This window comes from Vulpes vulpes, chromosome 3 (genome assembly GCF_048418805.1).
Source record: "Vulpes vulpes isolate BD-2025 chromosome 3, VulVul3, whole genome shotgun sequence".
Classification (NCBI taxonomy): domain Eukaryota; kingdom Metazoa; phylum Chordata; class Mammalia; order Carnivora; family Canidae; genus Vulpes; species Vulpes vulpes.
In genome coordinates, this window is record NC_132782.1 from 130,154,125 (window position 1) to 130,171,631 (window position 17,507).

Sequence of the window (17,507 nt, forward strand, 5' to 3'; positions counted from 1 at the left end):
GCTATGTATATATTATAGGAGATTTAAAAGCATACCTCATATTAGAAACCCTTGTTGAACTTCAGATGGTTTAATAGCCAAAGTAGAAATCAAGGGTTTTAAAAACTTTGTCAGCATGGAAAACAAATTTAACACAAGTGTTACATAAGTTACCTAGTTCGTCTGGGTAATGGTAAACATTTTAGAAATAAGCAGTGTTCTTTGCTTGCTTATTACTCTCTTGGAAGTTTATTACTTGTTACTTGGAATTACGCATTACTTGGAAATCTCATCCCCCACAGAGCTTTAATTATAACCTGTATACTGTTGGCTTCCAAATGTAGTGTGTTAGTCCAGATCTTTCCTGAGTCCAGACCCACATATCCGGCTGCTGTCCCAGGTTTTCTCACAAGCACCTCTAACAGCTCACTTGGTCTTTTCTGACCCCAGTCTTCCAGTAATCCAGTAATCCTCTCGCAGTGTTCTTTTTCTCATGACTGAACACTATTACTATCCACCCATTAGCAAGTCCTTGACACCTCCTCCTTCAGTCACACATTCATACTGTCAGTCTCTCCCATCTCCCTTTCTCTCAAGCCTGTTGTTTTTCCATCCCCACACAGGCATGGTGCAAGCTGACTGAGTCTTTGTTTATTAACTGTATATTTTGGTTAAAAATTGACCTGTATTTTGTAATCTCAATGATAGCAATCTTAGAAGTCACAGCAGTGTTGATGGGGCTTTCACTAAAAAATAATAGCCTGAGGAAGTTGGAGTAAATTAGAAATTTGGTAGAATGAAACTACCAAATGAAATTGCAGGTTAGAGGTAGTGTTATTAGCTCATTGTTCCCATACTTTGGTCACTGAGTACCATTTTCACAATGTTTGTATTATTTCCGTGCTGCCTACTTTAAAAGGAAACTTTATATTGCCTACTATAAATGGGTTTGTTGGCTTATAATTTTTGTAATGCAAGATAAATACTTTTAAAGTAATTGCGGATAGGTATGTAGTTATTGCCATTTTAATTGTCTTCTGGTTGTTTTTATAGTTTTCTCAGTTCTCTACCCTTGTGGTTTGATGGCTTTCTTTAGTATTATCTTTAGATTCTTCTCTATTTTGTGTATCTGTTAGGTTTTTTTGATTGGTGGTCAGTATTGGATTCATATGTAACATCTCATGTGTACAGCAGTCTGTTAATTTGATGTCACTTAAGTTTGAACACATTTGACTTGGTTTTGTTTCATTTTTTTTTTTAATTTTTTTTTTTTTTTAATTTTTATTTATTTATGATAGTCACAGAGAGAGAGAGAGGCAGAGACACAGTCAGAGGGAGAAGCAGGCTCCATGCACCGGGAGCCCAATGTGGGATTCGATCCCGGGTCTCCAGGATCATGCCCTGGGCCCAAGGCAGGCACCAAACCGCTGCGCCACCCAGGGATCCCGGTTTTGTTTCATTTTTAATGTAATCTTAGGTTTGTTAGAATGTGTGTAAATTGTGCTACTGACTTCTTGTGGGATTCAGTAGGCTGTAGAGTTGTAAAAGGCTTAAGAAGCTTCTGTTTTATTTATTTTTTAAATCTTATTTATTCATGAGAGAGAGGGGGGCAGAGACATGGGCAGAGGGAGAAGCAGGCTCCATGCATGGAGCCCAATGTAGGACTCCATCCCAGGACTCGGGGAACACGCCCTGAGCCAAAGGCAGACACTCAACTGCTGAGCCACCCAGGTGTCCCAAGTAGCTTCTGTTTTAAAGAGAATATTAGCTAATCCCTCAGCTTTAGTAATAACAGATTTAGGTAACACAGTGAAAGTGGTCTAGAACAGTTTTATATGGTTAAAGAATTTTAATTTTTCCTAATCAATTGTACTGATAAGCCCTTCTTTTGAGCTTCTGTGGACTACATTAGTCAATATTTACCCTAATGGAAATTAAAATTAAGAAACTTTAAAAATATTCCTTTTAAAATAAAATAATATCACATATCACACTGACATATATTTTGATGACCAAAACAAAAATGATTTAGTGCAGGTCTCTTTAATATCCAGATAGTTGGAGCCTCATACCTACTTCTGCGTCAGTCTGCTGTTTTTACATTTTCATTCTACAAAAATGTTGAAAGCATTTAACATCCTCTGTTAACTGGAAATGGTGCATGGACTTACAGTGGCTGAAAGTTTTCAAAAGCCCTCCCTTATGGTTGTCACTTTTTTCTCATTAGACTTTATGAAGGCTTTATGCAGGCTTTATGAAGATAGGGACTATGGTTTTGTCTTGTTCACTGCTCAGTCCCTCAGCTCCAAGTATGGTTCCACATGGTGGAACTTAGTACAAATATGATAAAATAGTGAAAATGCAAAAAAGTTTTTGAGATTTAGAAGTTACACCACCCCACCACAACACCCATTACATAACTTCTAAGGTCATACTTTAGAACTTAAAGGTTTGTTTTTCTTTTTAGGTACAATCGAAGGAAGTATGCGGAGATCATGGCTGAAAAAGCAGCAAATGCGGCAGGAAAGAAGTTTCGAAAGAAGAAAAAATTTCGCAATTAAGATTCACCGAGCAAGCCATACTAAATATTTTACATCTCCCTTTATTTACTCAAGATGTTTTGTAAATTAACATCATCACACTAATATAGACTGGCCCTGTTTGAAAAAAGTTGACTAGAGGGAGAATTAGTCACATATCCCTCGAGATAAAAACAAGTGTGTCTACAGAAGACCCACACATGCCTATTAGACCCTTTGAGGAAGAAAAAGAAAACTTTGACCATTTTAAGATGATTAACATTTTTGTAAAGTTTTCAACACTTGGTTATTTAAAGAAAATTGAGTTTAAAAACATTTAGAAAATATAAAGTTTGTTAACGTATACAGAAAACTTGAAAATTACATAATCAAAGCTGAATCATACTGTAACTCACCTGTGTGTGCAGGGAGATGGTAGACCAGAAATGCCCTTTTCTAAGTTCAGGTCCAGAAAATTGGTGAAGATGGGATATAGAGATCTGCTTGATACAAGTATAAAAGTCATGGTTGAAACCAAAGTATTCTTGGAGCAAATATATATTGGTATATAATGGAAGAACTAAAGTTATGAAAGTTATAACTTGATTGAAATTATAAAGAAAGACTTAAAAAGTTAAGACTTCCAAGAAAGTTTGGGGTAAAGGTACACAAAGCAGTTTTCTCTCCTTAGCAACTAAAACAGGAGGAAAGATTAATTATATCCCAATTGTGTTGTGATATTCACCTGTATTCCAGGTGAATTAGGTTAAATCAGCATAATTTTAACTTGGCCAGGAATAACTTTAAAGTGATTCAGTTTATTTCATCTCCAATGGCAGAAGTACTCACCCTGGCTAACCTGCTTGTGGCACCCAAAGAGTGTTGGCATTTTCTCATAATGCTTCTTAGAGGGTTCTTCCTTAAATGTCATTATTTATTGGAACTTCTGTTTTCCCAGCAAACTACTTCCTTGGGATTTCAGTAAATATAAAATCTCCTATTTTCTATTTATTGCTTGGGATCATAACCAACATGGTAATAGTAACAATGACATTTGTAGGTGGAGTCAGGCAAGTATCAGTAACTAATCTTTTACAGAAAAACTTTTATTCCAAGAATATTAAGTTTTGCCTTCCACTGGGTAAAATAGGGACCTGTTCTGAAAGAATATCAAAATGAGAGGGTTTTAAAGAAAAGAAAAGGGAGGGTTCGGTACAACCTTGAGTAACTGGGATAAATTGATGGGCTCCCACTCTTAGTAAGTTACAAGAAAACATCAGATGACAGAAATGTTAATACCATTTCTGGGGTATGTCCAGGTATGTTTTCAGTTCAGTCTCTCCATCACTGACAAATGTTGTTCAGAATGATAACCTAGAACATTTTATTGAAAGTTTTCAGTAAGGGTTAAAATAAAAGAATGCTTTCTAGCTGTTCCCCAAGCATCTGACTAATTAAAATGTAAAATGCAAGTCTTCTCTATTACACAAGTTAAAAGAAGAAGTGAATTACAAACAGCTTCCAAGAAGCAGGGTTAAATAGCATGACCTATAATTAAATGTTACAGCTGATCACTTTTATCAAAGAAGTGAAACCTCAAAATGAACTTGAGTAAATACGAAGTTAGAGAACAGTTGGAAAGAGGTCCTAAAATGGAAAAAGTTCTCAGCAAATACTTAACATGAGGAAGGCAATGGGTGGTGGATAGTATATGTTCCATGTAACTGCATAACTGATTATCCCCCAAAACTCTGACTCAGAACCACCACCAAGTTATTATATATCCTTATTTGGTGGGTCAGGGCTTGGTTGAGTAATGTGCTCTACATGAATCAAATGAGGTCACTGACTCACCTAGTAGCTGAGTAGATTTGGAAGGTTTAAGACCCTTCCCTAACATGCTTATTAGCACCTTTGTATTCTCTTCTAAAAATATGGGGACATGTGAAATTTTTCTTCAGGATAGCACAGAATTGCTATAAAACCAAAAGATAACCCATACACTTTGTGTGGCACTGAAGGCTCTATCTAGCCTGGTTAAATGGGCTGAATGCAGAGCTACTTAGAAAATTGTACTTTACCTGCCTCCTTGCTTGTCCTGAGGTAAAAGGAGTCACTAACTAGATTGAAGTGAGCCCAGGATACCGGGCTGTATTGTTACAAGTGAAGAGAGATGCTGTAATAGGTCAGAAATCAGCTGCCCGTCAGTCTTCTGTTAGGGTGGGCCTGTCATGTGCTCTGCCAAAGAAGGTGGGAAATGACTTGGGGCTTTCCTAAGCCAACCTTTCTCTACCAAAGGTAGGATGATGGGAACAAAGGTTCCTTCACAGCTTATCTGAAAAGCCCTACAGTCGGGGTCTCTGCCAGCTATACACTGAGCAGTGCTTTCCTTCCTCTGGCTCTTTGGTTACAACCAGAGCTGCAAAGGACGGACTGGTAAGTTGAGCACCAAATCCTGACCTCACACCTCATGTAACATACTGAAATTCTGAGGTCTTGTTCATTAAGGGGAGAAAAAAATGAAACATGGATATGAAGACTGGTTAGATTTAGTTCCAATATCAAGTCTCAAATTTCAGTGTCCATTCCAGTTACCCTCCTTTCCACTCCACTTCAGCCAATCACTATAATGGCTTTAGGCTTGTTCAAAGGTCAAGATTCTGAACTAAGTATCCCAATCTGTTAGCCTTCTGATCCAACTTTGGCTGCACTTTGGAATTACCTGAGGTGGCTTCAATAATATGGACACCGGGGCCCCACCCCCAAAGATGGTGAACTCTGGATCTCAAGCGTTTCAGCCATTCTTATACTCCCAATCCTCTACCCCATCAGGATACATTTTTCTCCCTAACCTGGAACAATGGTCAGACATTTAAAAATTCTTTGTGTGTCCCATGTCTATCCTCAATTTTTTTCTGTTACTGTCACCTGTCAGGCCCAGCCAGGGAAATATCCACTGTTACCTGTCTAGATTACTGAGATTTGGAAAACTACCATAAGCCACAGACTCTTGGCTGGGCTTTCACTGCTCCTCTACAGTTCCTTTATTCAATTATGACTACTTCCCGCCAAATTCATTCAGTCTGCAAGTCAGCCAGTCACCACAAAATTGAGTTCTATAGATCATTTAACCACCAGGGTACACCAGTGAAGAAAACAGCCTCCAAACCCAAAGAGCTTATAGGAGACCTAGCATATTTCTACTCTCCCAGAGGCCCCCGACTCCCACTCCTCCCCTCAGCAGACACCTTGTCTCCAACTTTGCTTACCCAGCCTAGAACATCTAAGACCATCTAACTCCTCATGACGCAACCTGTCTACAGAAACTTCTTACATGTATCCCAAGTGTTCAGTGTTCCTCCCCCTCAACCTTCTGGCCAAGAAATGTCATCTGACACAGGTTTCTGACCATGAAACTTCAGCTTCTCAATCTGTGTAAGAAGATAAGCTTGTCTGCTTCTATCTTGCTGCTACTTCACAGATTTTCTTTATCTGCCTACCACTTGGATTCCCACATTGCCTGCTCTCTTACCTTTCTCTATACTGTAGAACTTGTTATCTTGGCCTCTGTCTCCTTCAGCTTCTGCTTTATCTCTTTACAGTGGACTCCACAGTTTCCCTCCTTACATCTCTACACTCCCTGCTCCATATGCATGTTTCCAAATAATTAATATGCCCTTCCAGGTTATCACAAAGTCATCTCAACCTCATACCCAGAACCTGAGATGACTACCTAACTAGCACCGTGCTGGCACATGACAGGTACTCAGAGGGAAGCTACTCTTTCCCTGTTCTCCATCCTCCCCATTAGGGAAGGCTTCCTAAAACAGTTTTTAATGGAGACTTCCTGTTTTTTGTTTTTTTAAAAAACCTTCTGTTACCCACTTCTGCCTGACAAGACATGCAGAAATGCCTACATTCAAAATTTGGCATTCAGGACCCTCTAAGATAGGAAATAATGCCATCACAGGTTTATATTCCCTATTGCTCGTACCCCTACTTCATTTGTGCTGGTCATTTGCCTGTTTCTCTACTCTGGACTGCAAAAAAACTACACTTCCCAGATTCACTTATAAACTGGCTACCCAGTAAGGCACTGACCTAGGACAGGAGGGCCAGAGGAGGAGAGAGAGGATATTTCCCTCTGCTTTAGACTGAGTTGGGAAATCCAATGGCTCCACCATTTCCCAGTCCCTACAACGTAGCCCTCCACCACTGGATGGCCCAGGCTTCCGAGTTCTGGTAACACCATCTCCTAATGTCCCTTTGGCACTAGGGGTGAGAGGTTTCCTACTTTTCCAGTTTCTGGGCTGCCTACACTTAAAACGTCCATCACCTGGTAACAGCTCCCTATAGTAAATTCTTTAGAGTGATGCATGTTTTTGCCTGGACCCAACTGCTATATTTCAGCCAAACAAAACTGTTGATAACAGATTGTTCAGCCAGTGAACATATATTGAATACTAGGTATGCCAGCGACTGCCAGATACGGTGAGTTTTCACCTTTTATGTCTTTGTTCATATGATTAACTGCACCTAAAATTGTCCTTGCTTCTCTTCCACCTAACAAAACACTGCTACCTTTCATACTTGTAAGAAGCCAGCATCTTGAGCGTCTACTCTGTGGAGGGTGTGTGCCCAGGGAAGGAATGAGGTCACCTCTAGGCATCACAGAACAGTCTACAGTTCATACAATGTTTTATCAGATTTTCTCTACTGACGTGTATATTCTTGAAATTCCCATTTGACTGCTTTAAAAAAATATTTGTATTTAACAAACACTAACTGCCAGGCACTGTTCTAAGGACTTACAAATACAGCTGGTTTTTATGTAACCATTTATGTAGGTATGTACATATGAAACATTATATATATATATAACAATTTAGGTAATCTTAAGTAAACCTATGAAATAGGTGCTACTATTACCCACATTTTATAACTGAAGAAACGGAGGCACAGAGAGGTTAAGTAATCTGCTTAAGGTCAGAGCTCGTAAGTGTAACTCTGTCACACTTACTTTAACCTGCACTATAGCTATCTGCATACTTGTTTCCACATCACCAACAAAAATTGAATTTTTTCCTTTCTTCACCAGTTACAGAACACATGATTTTTTACCTGAGATTGTGGCTATCTGGGAGGGGAAAAAAAAAGCTATGATTTTTCACCTCTTCGTGGGACATAAGTAAAAGCAGTATGCGCAACTTCTGGGAAGCAGTCTTCTCCTTCAGAGAAGAGTGAGCTTGAAGTGAGACTCTGTCCCTTTATCTTCTCCCCACTAACTAGTAATATTGATCTGATGGCAAGGAAGGAGCAATCTTCTTGGAACATCAGGAAAAAGCTACATTTTAAGGTGAAAGAATGAGAAGGAGCCTGGATCTCTCATGATCAAGTAGTTGCCAGTGCTTGAACTTTTCATGTGAGGAAGAAACCTCCATCTCTCCAAACCCATTGTTACTTTGAGTCTCCTGCCACTCACGCCAAAGCCCATCCTAATTAATGGGATTATTCATCCCTGGCTCCCTGCCCCACACTAGAGTGAACTCTAAGAAAATGCACTCTATCTCACTCACCTTTGTATTTGTTTCCAATGTGGTTCTTTGAATAAAGCTCGTACTCAAAAATACATGTCAAATTGAAGATGAATGAGCTTATAAAATATTTTTTAAGTGCTGATGGATGTAGAAGACCCCAGATCAGGAGGAAGCTGGAATGAAACCACTTCCCGGCCACTGGTCTTTAGAGTCTGTATGGACCACAGGCAGCGATAAGATAGGAGTGTCTCCACTCCTTGGGGAAACTCCCTCTTGGTCAATACCCGCCTGGAATCCTGGGTATGTGAGGCAGAGCTGTAAAAGAGCACAAAGAAAATAGGTTTTCAAAATAAACACCTTTAATTTTCCCTTCACTTTCATGCTTTTATCCCTGTTCTCTTCCTACCTGCCTCAGAAGAGCAGACATTTGCCCATCATTCCTAGGCTAGTCTTTTCACCTTACTCCCATACCGTCTTTGCATCTTAATTTTCTCATCTGTGAAATGGGGATAATTATTACTTATTAGGATCTGGGGAATAATTAAATGACAAGAGCTACATAAACTTGCTGGCATTTAGAAAAATATGAGATCTTTTCCTTTTCCTCTTGACTCCCTTCTCTAGAGGCAACCTGTTCCATCAGTTCTTGGAGAGAATACTTTCTCCTAGTTTTCTTCTCACCTCTCCAGCTGCCCTTTCTTGGACTCTTTGAAAAACTCCTTCTTTGCCTATCCTTCAAATGTCTGTGCCTTGGGTTTCTCCCCATACCACCTTCCTAGTTCCAGCCTCATTTTCTTACCCAGACAACTCCAAGTGCCCTGGTCTTCCAGCTTCCTATCCTGCACTCTTCCAGCCAGGCATCCACACTACAGAGTGGGGATAGAAACCACACATCTAATCACACTGCTTCCCACCTAAAACTGATTCAGTGGTTTCCCACTGCCATTAGGGTAAAACCCACAGTCCAAGACATGTACAAGGCTTTCAGGACACGCTACCTGCTGGAATCACTACAGAGAGACATTTTGTTTTAGTGTTTCCACTCCTAACAGGGGGAGCTCCTAAAAGGTACACTTATGGCTGAGATCCAGCATACTGTAAAATGTAAGGAGTCAATAAATGTTGAATGCAATTCAGAAAATCTTCAATGGATAAGCAGTATCAGAGCTGCCCATTTGAAAGTGATCTAGGAATAGACAAAATATTTTTTTTCTTTCATCATTAGTATTAGGTTTTATTTTCCGTTTTATTTTTTTAACTTGACTTTTTTAATACAAGGATAAGACTGGCTTATTTTGAAAAAATTCAAACATTATAATGAGATATAAGTTTAAAAAGAAGGCCTTCCATCACTGCTCCTCCTGCTCCAGCACTGTTAACTATATATGCTTCCAGAAAGTTTCTATGCACATGCGATCATAGTAATACACACGTTATTACTATCATTATTAGCATTATTTAACACAAGTAGAATCATGTTAAACATGCTCATTCTCATATTAGCTTTTTTCATATAGTCTTGGATATTTTTCCATAGCAGTATATATACATCTTCATTTTTTTAAAGATGTATTTATTCATGAGAGTCCTCATTTTTTAAAGGTCTGCATTGTATTCAATTATACGGCTCTATTATATTTTCTTCAAACATTCATTTTTTTAAAATTATTTTATTTATGATAGGCACACAGTGAGAGAGAGAGAGAGTGAGGCAGAGACATAGGCAGAGGGAGAAGCAGGCTCCATGCACCAGGAGCCCGACGTGGGATTCGATCCCGGGTCTCCAGGATCGCGCCCTGGGCCAAAGGCAGGCGCTAAACCGCTGCACCACCCAGGGATCCCCCATTCATTATTTTTTTAATTGAGTATAGTTGGTATATATTAGTTTCAAGTGTACAACACAGTGATTGACAATTCTATACATTACACAATATTCACCATAAATAGTTACCATCTGTTCTAGTTTGAGGCCATTTTATTTTTTTTTTTTTTTTGAGGCCATTTTAAATAATGCTGCATTTATGGTAGATAAATGTCAATTTTTCTAAATACACAAAAATGCAAAATATTAGAATACTAAAATAAATATACATCACAACCAAGTAGGATTCATTTCAGGAATTCAAGAAGGGTTGATTATTAGAAAATCTGTTAATACACTGCACAATATCTGTTAATATTGTGAAACCTATGAAACCTCCATAAGTTACTGACAAGTAGGGATAGTTTCTTAATGTGATAAAGTGTGTGTGGGTGTATGAATGAATGCATGTGCACCAATCCCAAAAGCTAGCATCATGCTTAATGGAGAAGCATTTCTATAATGGTCAGAAGCAGCACAATTCAGTCCACTGACACCATTATCCAAAAATTAACATTTTCTGGAGATACTATCAAATGCTATTTACAAATGCTAAAGAGATACTATCAAATGCTTATACAAGAGATAATAATGAGGCCTAAGAATTAGGAAAAAAAGATAATAATATAATTATTTGTGGGTAGGTGATATGTTTCCAGAAAATACAACATAGTTAACTGAAAAAACTACTTTTCCTTTTAAAAATTGAGATAAAATTCACATACCAGAAAATTTATTCCTTTAAAAATGTGCAGTATACTGGGTTTTTGGATATGCAGAGTTGTGCAGTTACCACTACTCATTCCAGAACATTTCCATTACTCCCCCAAAATCTCATCATATACCCATTAGCAGTCATTTCACATTCCCCTTAGCCCCAGCACGTGGCAACAACTAATTTACTTTATGTCTCAATAGATTTGCCTATTTAGGATATTTTATATAAATGGAATCATACAGTATGTGGTCTTTTATGACTGGCTTCTTTTACTTGACATGATGTTTCCAAGGTTTATCCATGTTGCAACCTGAATCAGTATTTCATTCATTTTTATTGCTGAATAATAATATTCCATTGGATAGATACACCACATTTTGTTTATCCACTCATCAGCTGATAGACATATGGGTTGTTTTTACTTCTTGTTTATTAAGAATAATGCTACTATGAACAACCATGTACAATTTTTTGTCTTAACATATGTTTTCACTTCTCTTGGGTATATACCATACCTAGGAGTGAAACTGCTGGGTTATATAGTAACTCTGTATAAATTTTTGACTAATTGCTAAACTGTTTTCCAAAGAGACTGTACCATTTTATATCCCCACTGGCAACTATGAGGGTTCTAACTTCTCCACATCCTTGCCAACACTTGTTATTGTCTATCTTTATTCCAGCCATCTTTGTGGATGTGAAGTGGTATCCCACTGTTTGGAGCTGAAAAATCATTTTAAATACTAAAATAATTAAATTAAGATAGCTGTATATAAATTTATTTTATATATATATATATATATATATATATATATCAAAAGCCTTCTTATATACAAACCATAATCATTTATAAAATATAATGGAAGAAAAAAATACCAATAAAAAAGATAAACTATCTAGGAATAAAGTTAACTAATAAGATATGTGTGTCTGTGTGTGTATTTAACATACTTTTTAAGGGCATAGAAGGACTGAATAAATGGGAAAGCATGTGTGTTATCCGCCCACCCCTGCTGCTCTTAATAGAAAGATGCAACATAGTTCAATTCTCTCTATATTAACTTATAAAAAACATGAATCCAACATAAACATCTCCTAAGATTAGAACTTGACTAGCTGTAACTAAGGCCCGTGTGAAAAGACAATGGAGAATTATGGTTTCACCCAAAGACCCAGCCATTCTGGCATGCTCCTTATTAGCTGCATCTTCCTGTACAAGTTATCTAACCTCTTTGTCTCAGATGCTCCTTTCGTAAAGGGGGATAGGATAATACCTACCTGGTAGGGTTGTCAGGAGGATTAAATGCCTTAAAAATATATAAAGCACTTAGAACGTTACCTGGTATATAACAAATGCTAAATTAATGCTAGTTGTTATGTGGGGAAAAACAATTCAAGAATAGATGAGGGAAAAAAATCTTCAAAGAAAGTTATGAGAAAGGACTGGCCCCCCCTAGATATAGAAACACAGTTCTGGTGAATTAGAATTCAGACAGATCAACGGAACAGAATAGAGAATCCAGAAACCCAAATGCAAATGGAAATTTAGAAAATGGTAAAAGTGGCATTTCAAATAAATGAGTACAGAGAAGAAATGTGTTCATTACGAGTAATTCTGAGACCAAATTCCCACTTCACCCCTTATACAAAAGTATATTCTGGATGAAATGAAGATTTAAGTACAAAAATAAAACCATATAAAACACTAAAATAAAACATGAAATTATTTAATAATGAGTGCTAATAACCCCAAACCTGGAAGCCATAAAAAGTCTGATAAATCCAAATATATGAATTTCTGTAAGGCAATAAAATAAAATATCACATACGAAATCAAAAGGCAAATACATTGAGGAAGAACAATTCTAACACATATCATAAAGCATTGGTTTCCAAAATATGTAAAAAAAAAAAAAAAAAAACTCCAACAAACCAGTAAGAAAATGACCAATTATGCAATAGAAAAATGAACAAAACTGAAGAATAGATATGTAATAAAAAAGAAATACAAATTAGCCTACATATGAAAAAAATGCTCAGCTTTCTTTCATAATAAAAGGCATAAATTGACACTGCAGCCACCATTTTTCACCTATTTGGTAAGTCACGCGCCCTGAGGACATGGGCACTCTTGCACAGCCATGGTCAATCATGTGTAATCTCTGTGAGAGCAGTGTGGCAAGATCTATAAAAAACGCACAAACTACCCTTTGACCCAGCAATCCAACTTCCTAGAATCCATCCCACAGGTACACTCGCACTTGTGTACAATAGTGTAAGAACAAACATGATCACCGAAGCATCGTAACAGGAAAATATTTTATGCCTCAATGACCCAACTACTGGGGGCTGCTGAATCATTAATGTACAGATTCACAATGGAACAAGGCAGCTCCACCTGTGTTAGAAGGTCAAAAAGCATAGCCTACGACCAATCGTGTCACCTCTACCAACCTCCACCAACATGGAGACAATATTATGCAAAAGTGACATGTAAAAAAAAAAAAAAGTGACATGTGCCTAAAATAAATCTGAAAATATTTCCAAGCAACCATCTTCACGAATAGCTTTTACGAGAGAATTGTAAGGCTAAGTCAGATACAGGGACAACAGCGATGTTTACTTTTCTCTGTACCTTTTTTTTTTTTTTTTTTTTTTTTTTTTGCCAATTCTGGATTCTGCATTCTTTGGCAGAGAGAGCGTTACAATGAATCCTGAAAATCCCATTCACTCGTGCCTTCACTGACTCGCATTTAGAGAGGTGGGACCCTAATCCCGCGCAAACCTGGGAGTCGTCAGATGACGGTGCTTGCCTGGAAGAGCTGACGGGCAGGTGGACCTCGGACCTCAACGCACTGCAATCCTGCGCGAGAACAGCGTGCATTTTAATTTTTTAAAAATGCAGATTCCTGGGCTCCCTCCCCTTAGGACTGAATTCGAGCGCAGGACCCCACAACGGGGGCAGGACCCCGGTAGTGAGGACTGAAGCCTGCAGGGCTGCAGGGTCGGTCCGCGGAGCGCGGCGCAGGGCGAGGCGCAGCCAAGGCCCCTCACCCTTCCCGCGGCCTCCCCGGAGTCACGGTCGCGCTCCGGGCCACGAGGCGTTAGCCGGGAGCGTGGGGGCCACCGCTGGGCCCGAACCGTGAGGCCTGGCCGGGCCCGGACCCCGAGCCACGGAGCCGAGGGAGCGGGGCTGGGAGCCGGCCGGCTCGGCAGCGGCAGCCGACGCCGCGGGCAGGAGGAGAAAGGGCGGCGGAGGAGAGGCCAGTTCAACCGTCTGGGGGGAAAAAAGAGGGAGTAGGAAAATGATGGCGTCAGAAAATAAATTTTGGGGGAGGGAAAAACTGCGACTCCGCCGGGACTCGAACCCGGAACCTTTGAATGTCCTCAGCCTCTAGAAGTCCAATGCGCTATCCATTGCGCCACGGAGCCACCTGTTGGAGTCTCGGCGCATCTGCTGTGTTAAGCCAGAGGCGACGGCCCCGCGCCCTTCCCACCGCCCCCTCGGCCGTTCCCCGGGCCGCCCGTCCGCGCAGCCGAGGCCAGGGCGCCGCAGCCCGGGCCGCCGCCACCCAGTGCGAGCCGCAGGGGCCGTCCCTCGCCGCCGGCCCCGGCCCCCGCCGATCTGAGGGCGGCCACGGCCCGGCCCCCCGCCTGCCCGGGACAAACCACGCCCGCGCTCTCCGGCCCCGGCCCCTTCCTGCCCCGAGCGCCCCCGCCTACCGGCTCTCCCGGCGGCCGGCCGCGCCCCGCCCGGACCCGGACCCGGACCCGGACCCGGGCCCGGCCGCCGCGACGCGGAACCAGCGGGCCGAGGCGCCGGGCCGAGGCGCCGGGCACTTACGTCGCACCTCTTAGCGGCCGATCTCGAGCGGCGGCCGCTGGCGGGTCCCGGCTCTTCCCCGGCCGGGCCGCGGCGGCGTCTGTGTGCGTGCTTGTGCGTGTTTTATTTGCGCAGGGTTCGGTAAAACGGGGTGTGGGTTGCATTTCGCCCCCCACAGACCCGGAGCCGAATTTCGGAGGCCTCCGGGCCCTGGGGCCTGCGGGGGGCGACGCGCCCCGCGCCGCAGCGGCCTCCGAGGGCTCGCCCCGGGGCCGCCAGCCGCCCCCAGCCCGCGCGCCGGGCGCTCGGCGTGGGCGGCAGCCGCGAGGGTGGCCGCGCGCGTGGGAGCGCCGGGAGCCTGCGAGTGCGGCTGCGCGCGGCCGCAGGGCCTCCCGGAGCGGCGGCGGGGTCGCCTCTAGGCAGGCGGGTGAGGGGGTCGCGCGGGGGGGGCTCGGGGCGCAGGAATCCCCATCGGCGCGGCCCCCAGGCCCCTGGAAATGGACGCTCCAAGTAAACGCTGCGTGGTTGCTAGGCAACCGCTGCCGACGGCCCGCCGGGCCGCGCGCTCCCCTCAGCCCGCGGCTCCGCAGGCCCCGCCCCCGGCAGCTGCGCCCCGGCGCCGCGCGCGCGCCCTCGAGGTGGGCCCGCCGGCCGCGCGAGCCCGAACGACCCGCCGCAGCGCGCGAGCAGAGTAGTGTCCGCCGTCCTGAAGAGGGAAGGGGAGCTCCCGGGAAGACCCGAGTGTGGTAGGCGTCTCCCCTGTTCTAAGCTAGTTTATCCGCACCACAGCGCTGTGAGGTGGGCACCGTCGTCCCCCTTGTAAAGAAGGGACCCCGCAGCCGAGAGACGCCAAGTTACTTGTGCAGGGACACCCCGCTAGGAAGTATCGAGAACTGTGAAGAATCTCCCCTTGCAGGCCAACAGGTGAGCTCGTCAGGTGCGTGGATGCCCACGGCGCCCTCGAGAGCCCTGCGTCCGAAAGGAGGACCTGTTACAGCGAAAGCAGTAGCCAGGGGGCCGACAGGGTGGCGGCGGTCGCCTGCACCCCGGTTCTCACAGGAATGAAGCGGAGGGGCCCAGGTGGATACTTGCACACAAAGGGGGGGTCGCATTGCAGGAAAGGGATGCTGAGCTTGGGGGACGCGCCATGATAGGCAAGCAGTAAGCAAGCCTTCTCTTTGCCCCATGGGGAGACACCCTCGTCCCTCAGTTTGCTCACTGCAGTCGCCTGAGAAATGGCCCCAGTGAGCAGGGTCTTACGTTCTTAGAGTAGCTGGCAAGAGCGTGCAGAGACGGTAAGGCCCCATCTGTGGGTGGGTTTCCTCTCCAAACAGTGAGCGGCAAAACCCTGATTGCTACCAGGCCTGGTTCATTCCACCATAATATAATAAGTAACATTACTGGACAACAAACATTTCTTTCTTTCTTTCTTTCTTTCTTTCTTTCTTTCTTTCTTTCTTTTGACAATAAACATTTCGTGTAGAGCATTGTTATGTCCCCTTTGAAAAGATTAATGAAATAAAACACATGATTTGCATACATCAAGGAGTTCTCACATATGCAGAATTAGCCCGTAAAATAGTATATGACTGTAAATCATATTGATGTCAACCAGTCTTTATTGAACGCTGCAATGTACCAGGCACTGGTGGCATCTCAGAGTCTTCACTGGTCCGTGGAGTTGAACATGGAGGAACAGAAGAGATGGCTCAGTGCTGCTGTGTAAACACCATATGCAGGAATCTTGTCTGGGAGTGCTGGAGCCAGCTCCCACACGGTCACTCATTGACCTAACTAAGTAACAATTTTTAAGACTTTATTTATTCATGAAAGACACAGAACAAAGGAGGGAGGCAGAGACACAAGTAGAGGGAGAAGCAGGCTCCATGCAGGGAGCCCAACGTGGGACTCGATCCCGGGACTCCAGGATCACGCCCTGGGCCAAAGGCAGGCGCTAAACCACTGAGCCACCCAGGGATTTCCCCTAAGTAACAATTTAGACTTGTAATATAAAATTTTGGGAAGGGGGCATTGGGAAAGAGACCACGTGCTGGGGAAAGATGTGTGTGTCCCTAATTCCACTTGAATTAAAGCATTTTAGGCATTTGATTCCTTTCACTAGTTGAGACCAAAACCTTTCGCAACGTTGGCATATAAAAGGAATGTAAATGTGTATTTAGTTGCCATCAGAGGAGAAAGATTCCGTAGGTTTTCTAAACCTTCCCTAACCCTGAAATGAATTTTCTCAGTCAGTATATACAGTAGATAGCAGCCATTATACAACCTGAACTAAGAATTTCTCCAAATTAAAAAGAAAAAGAAAAAAAATCCTCCTCCTTCCTGCCCGCAGAGGGAGCCAAAGCACACACTATAACCACCTCCAAGCAAGCTGATCACCCGAGGCAGTTTGAGTTTCCTGAACACCAAAGCCCTAAATTAAATACAATTTCATTTTGGTGTTTTAAAGTTCAAATCTGTTATATACCTCGGGGAATCTGCAGTAACACTTTTCATGTTTGTATAGCAGAATTATTTTTAAGTTACCACGTTGTTCTATTTGCAGTGCTTGTTAGCATCCTCAGCCTGCCTCAGAAGGTTTAGAAATCTATACCGTTATATATTTTCACTAGCTTTACTTTGCTTCAGAAGAAGAAGGTCATTGGAGTATCGGTTTAATTCAATTCAGGGAGTATTTAGGGAGGATATACTTGGGCTATACTGTGGGAGACAGAGTGGAAGTTTAAGACCCACTCCAAGGAGACTTCAAGTTCCTTGAGAGAAATATGACCAATGAAAATGAAACAATATGCAAATAATGCAATACAGCATATGAAATACAGCATACATAATGCAATACAGCATATGAAAACAAATGGCAAAGTGTGATGGCACCCCTACCAGTAAAAGGTTTTTGAGTTGGCACTACCAAGTAATAAATATGTACTACTATATTCATTATAAAGCATACCCCAAAAAGAAGTTTTAAAAGGATGAGATTTAAAAAAAAAAAAAACAAAGATACTGAGAGTTGGAAGACAAGACTATGGAGTCAGACTCTGGTGTTCACATC

The 17,507-nt window shown here is 42.4% G+C and overlaps 3 protein-coding genes and 1 non-coding gene across 12 annotated transcripts in view; 2 read left to right on the forward strand and 2 right to left on the reverse strand.

Annotated features, from left to right (window-relative positions):
* DNTTIP2 (deoxynucleotidyltransferase terminal interacting protein 2) overlaps positions 1 to 3,940 on the forward strand; it is a 16,552-nt gene extending 12,612 nt beyond the window's left edge. Inside the window, exon 7 of the mRNA XM_025996526.2 lies at positions 2,447 to 3,940. Within this exon, the coding sequence (XP_025852311.2) occupies positions 2,447 to 2,540 (94 nt within the window). The 3' untranslated portion in view covers positions 2,541 to 3,940. The remainder of the gene's footprint in view (positions 1 to 2,446) is intronic.
* Positions 1,525 to 15,835, reverse strand: LOC140598079 (uncharacterized). The gene is made up of 6 exons (XM_072751310.1): positions 15,698 to 15,835; positions 15,296 to 15,425; positions 14,466 to 15,143; positions 13,428 to 13,477; positions 8,075 to 8,350; positions 1,525 to 3,872 (listed from the first exon to the last, which is right to left on the reverse strand). Exons 1-5 carry the CDS (start codon positions 15,833 to 15,835, stop codon positions 8,198 to 8,200), a joined length of 1,149 nt encoding a protein of 382 aa, XP_072607411.1. The 3' UTR covers positions 1,525 to 3,872; positions 8,075 to 8,197.
* TRNAR-UCU (transfer RNA arginine (anticodon UCU)) lies at positions 13,962 to 14,046 on the reverse strand. Its single transcript is given in 2 exon segments — positions 13,962 to 13,997; positions 14,010 to 14,046. It is a non-coding gene; the product is annotated as a tRNA-Arg (tRNA).
* The window catches only part of BCAR3 (BCAR3 adaptor protein, NSP family member), a 242,911-nt gene continuing 240,443 nt past the window's right edge, over positions 15,040 to 17,507 (forward strand). For 2 of the 9 annotated variants that reach the window (XM_025996522.2, XM_072754580.1), the window contains exon 1: positions 15,265 to 15,361. The gene's annotated coding sequence lies outside the window, so the exon portion shown is untranslated. Of the gene's footprint in view, positions 15,362 to 17,507 lie in introns of all 9 variants that reach the window. The other 7 variants (XM_072754584.1, XM_072754585.1, XM_072754582.1 and 4 more) reach the window with 7 other exon arrangements.